The 3,899-nt window shown below is 31.3% G+C and overlaps 1 protein-coding gene across 2 annotated transcripts; it reads left to right on the top strand.

Moving 5' to 3' along the window:
- Positions 1-1,062: 1,062 nt before the first annotated feature.
- Positions 1,063-3,654, top strand: LOC107933201 (LOB domain-containing protein 36). Of its 2 annotated transcripts, XM_041084025.1 has the most exons (4): positions 1,063-1,079; positions 1,170-1,358; positions 1,530-2,541; positions 3,384-3,654. In XM_041084025.1, the coding sequence occupies exon 3, from the start codon at positions 1,567-1,569 to the stop codon at positions 2,455-2,457; it is 891 nt and encodes a 296-aa protein (XP_040939959.1). In that variant the 5' UTR covers positions 1,063-1,079; positions 1,170-1,358; positions 1,530-1,566; the 3' UTR covers positions 2,458-2,541; positions 3,384-3,654. The 2 variants fall into 2 exon arrangements, with proteins under 2 accessions (XP_040939959.1, XP_016720859.1); XM_016865370.2 differs by lacking the exon at positions 1,063-1,079 and having other exon boundaries at positions 1,149-1,358.
- Positions 3,655-3,899: the final 245 nt, after the last annotated feature.

The raw sequence follows: 3,899 nt of genomic DNA, 5'->3' as shown, positions 1-3,899 counted from the left end.
TAATAAATAAATCATAGTAAAATATACATGAAGATCTTTAATATCATCATCACCCACATAAGGATTATTGATCAAATAAGAATATTTACAAAGCTTCTGCAAAATCTCTATTTATAGGTATAAGAAGTATAAATGGAATAAAGATTTACTTCAAATGATACTAGAATTTAAAGTACATCAAAACTTATCTTGATCTTGATGAATATCCACTTAATAAGATATTCATAACAAATAACAAATAATTATTTAAGTTAAATAAAATGGATACATTATCTAATTATTTTCTTTAATTAAATATTTATTTAAAAGAACATAAATGAGCCACTTGTCGCAATTTTAGCTTTTGTGTACCATATTATATAAATATATGATAAAAATATTTGAATTAATACTTTCTTGTTAATTTTTATTTTCAAATTATCAAAATTAATATTAATTAGTAAAATTTTATTAAAAATCAAGATTAGTGACAAAAATTAGTAAAATTCAAAGGTAGTTGTAAAATTTAATAATATAAAAGTTGTGTAGCAAATTTAATCATATTTCTCAAAATATAATAGTAAATATTAATTAAAATAAAATAAAGTGATAAATTTCAATATTAAATGATAATATGGTGTCGAATTTGCTTTTTAACCCTAAAACTATCAATACAATAATAATTAAGAGTTTAAAATTTGTTTGGAGAAATTGTTAGAGCTCTATTGATAATACTGTCCTAATATTGGAATGATAAAAAAATAAAATTAATTTTATACTTATTTAAAATTTAAAATATTTATTTTAAAAAATTATCTAAACGCATTTCTGAGTTAGTTTAATTTCAAAACTAGTTACGCAATTAATTTTAAACTTTTTCTATTATCATGCAATTAAGATTGATAGTACATAATTATTTGGCTTACCAAAATTAAGCGTAATATTGTCAGCATAATTTCTACAATAGAGTTTCCTTCAACCAAAAATTATAAAAAAAAAAAAAATTGATGCCTTTCTCCATTGGAACTTTGTCTTGTTTGAAATTATTAAATAAGGAGGGCAATTTGGGTAATAGACCCAGACAATACAGGGACAAAGAGGTAACTCAGAGACTCATTCAATAAATTGATGCTAAGAGTCAGCCCTGTGAAAATAATAAATTTATTTATTTATTTATTCGTTTTTAACAGTGAAAAAGAAGTTTTATAAATCAGAGAGAAGAAGATTTGCAGATAATAAAGTTTTCATCTGTAAGTTCTGGAAGGTGCAAAGACTCGATCTTGAAATTTATTCTTAGAATTAGAAAAACAAAGGCAACTTGGGTTGGTTTCTCTTTTTGACATTTTTGGTTTTCTTGAGGCAGTTTCAGCAAAAGCAAGGTAAGGTTTTTCATTCTCTTTTGGACAATTAATGGAAGGCTAAGGGAAAGATAGTATTCAAAATCTTTCTTCTTGGATGAAAATATTGAAGTAGATCCCTTGGTTTTTCTTCTTTTTTGATGTTGCGAAATCTATGTAAATGGAATATTGATGATCTGGGGTTGATTTCAGTTCATTAATTAGAAGAGAAGAGAGGAGATAATTAAAGATGTCATCGTCCAACTCGCCTTGCGCGGCGTGCAAGTTTCTTCGACGAAAATGCACCCAAGAATGCGTCTTTGCACCATATTTTCCGCCAGACCATCCGCAGAAATTCCAGAACGTCCACAAAGTGTACGGTGCCAGCAACGTAGCCAAGCTCTTGAACGAACTCAACCCTTCCCAACGTGAAGAGGCCGTCACCTCTTTAGCCTACGAAGCCGAGGCTCGTCTCCAAGACCCTGTCTATGGCTGCGTTGGCCTCATCTCCATCTTACAACACCGGCTTAAACAAATGCAACATGATCTTGGTAATGCCAAGAAAGAGCTCTCCACTTACATTGGCCCTCAAGCTTTGCTTCCTATTTTACAACCGCCTGTGTTTTTTCCACAACAACATCTTGGCAACCCTTCTTCTATGATGCAACATAACATGATGCCAATGATGGGCATTCCAACGGCAGCTTCCCTTTCCCATGGGGGCCAGTTGGTGATAAGAGAACCACAACAACAACAGCAGCAGTTTTTTGAGCCTCAACAGCAAATGGCTGCAGTGGTAGCAGCAAGGGAACAACAAGATTTTCTTAGAGGATATGAACAGCAACAGCTACATCATCAACAGCAGCCAGATATGCTGAGGTTTAATAATAGTGGGTTTGAAGGGGCTGGTTCAGTCACTGCAACAGGGTTTAATCAGATAGCCGCCATGTCACCTTCTTTGGCTTTAGGGTGCTTTGATAACCTTTATCAGATTCAGCCACAAGAGCAAGATCATCCCCATCATCATTCTCATGGAACTCTTCCATTTCAATCACAGCTTTTGCTTCAGCCACTACAAGAACAACCACAAGTACACTTAAGATCAGAAAGTGAGGAGGGTACGAGTACTGGTCCTTGTTGAATAAAAAAACAAGCCTCTCTATTCTTTTCTCTGTTTGCAGATTGAATGCTTCCTATTTTTCATGGCACCAATCTTTCACTCTAGGTAAACTGTTTTTTCCCTGCCTCTTTAACTTACTGTCTATGCCTTGCCTATATTCATTTTATAAATGTTAAGGGGAAAGCTAGAAATTACTCTTTTCTTCTTGTCTAACCTATTTCCTTAATGAAATTTTCTGGGAAAATGATCAGTACTAGGAAAAAGAAATGAATGAACAGTTATCCCTTTTCTTTTAGGCTTTGGTTTAGCTTGTTTTGAAAAAAAAAATATCATGATACTTTAGTGCACTAGATTTTGTAGCAAGCATGAGACAAAAAGGAGGTGAAATAAATAGAATGGATTTTTGTGGGAATTTGGCGTAATAGATTAAATCCTATGATATTGACCTGTCCTCTGAGATTTGCTTCACACCTTCTTTGAAAGATAAAAGTGCCCTTATTAGATAGTTTCATTTTACCTACCTATTAAAGGACACTAATTTTCAATTTTCATTGATGAAGTAAATGATGCTACAGTAGCCTAGTAGCTTGTAACAATAAGAATGCATATATAGACATATTGTATGAGATGAAAAGTTGCAGTCATCAGCTTCTGCACTATCTTTCCTTGTTGGTTATGGATTTGCCATTTGTCAAATAATTGAAACGTATTATAATCTTTTTTAGGTGGTCTTGTTTTCAGTGAAAAGAAAAAGGTAGCTTTTGAGTACCGCATACTACGTACTACATACTACATACAATATAACAATTAATTACTTAACCTATGTCCACCGACCTTACCCTAAATTCGGATATTAGTTATATCTTATACTTATCTTTGAATACATTCAAATATATTAAATTGCAGGTCTTTTTATGTAGTAACAATAGCTTCATTTTTGGCTGCAGGAGGATCTAATACAAGGAAATCGTTAACTTCAGAGATCTAAAAGCAGGCAGCCATTGTGGGTTTAGACGATGCGGCAGAGCTTTTATTCTTGAAACAAACAAATTAGCTACTTAATCATGCAATCATGAACTTAGAATTCTTTTTTACTGTCATGATCAACTTTGTAGCTGTTGCAACAATTAAAGGAATTTGCATATAAATAAAATAGTGGGTAGTGGCTATGTCATTTTGTTGGACAAATCTCTCTGATAATAATTCTTTTTTTTTTTCTCTTCGAAGTTTCATGCAAGTAGTTTCTATTAAATATTAAAAAAAATGAGTTCAAAATTTCTTATCATTAAACTTAACACGCATTCTTATTTAAATTATATTGAAAAATTGATATAATAAAAAAACATAATGATTTATTTCATCATCCGATTTAGTATGTGGTACTCAGGTGATAGTCTATATATATGTAATGTTAGCAATTAATTAATTTTTTAAAAAGTAAAAATATTTTGAAAAAATATTTT

The sequence above is a fragment of the Gossypium hirsutum genome, chromosome A12 (genome assembly GCF_007990345.1).
Source record: "Gossypium hirsutum isolate 1008001.06 chromosome A12, Gossypium_hirsutum_v2.1, whole genome shotgun sequence".
Lineage (NCBI taxonomy): Eukaryota > Viridiplantae > Streptophyta > Magnoliopsida > Malvales > Malvaceae > Gossypium > Gossypium hirsutum.
This window is presented reverse-complemented; position numbering and strand designations above follow the sequence as displayed.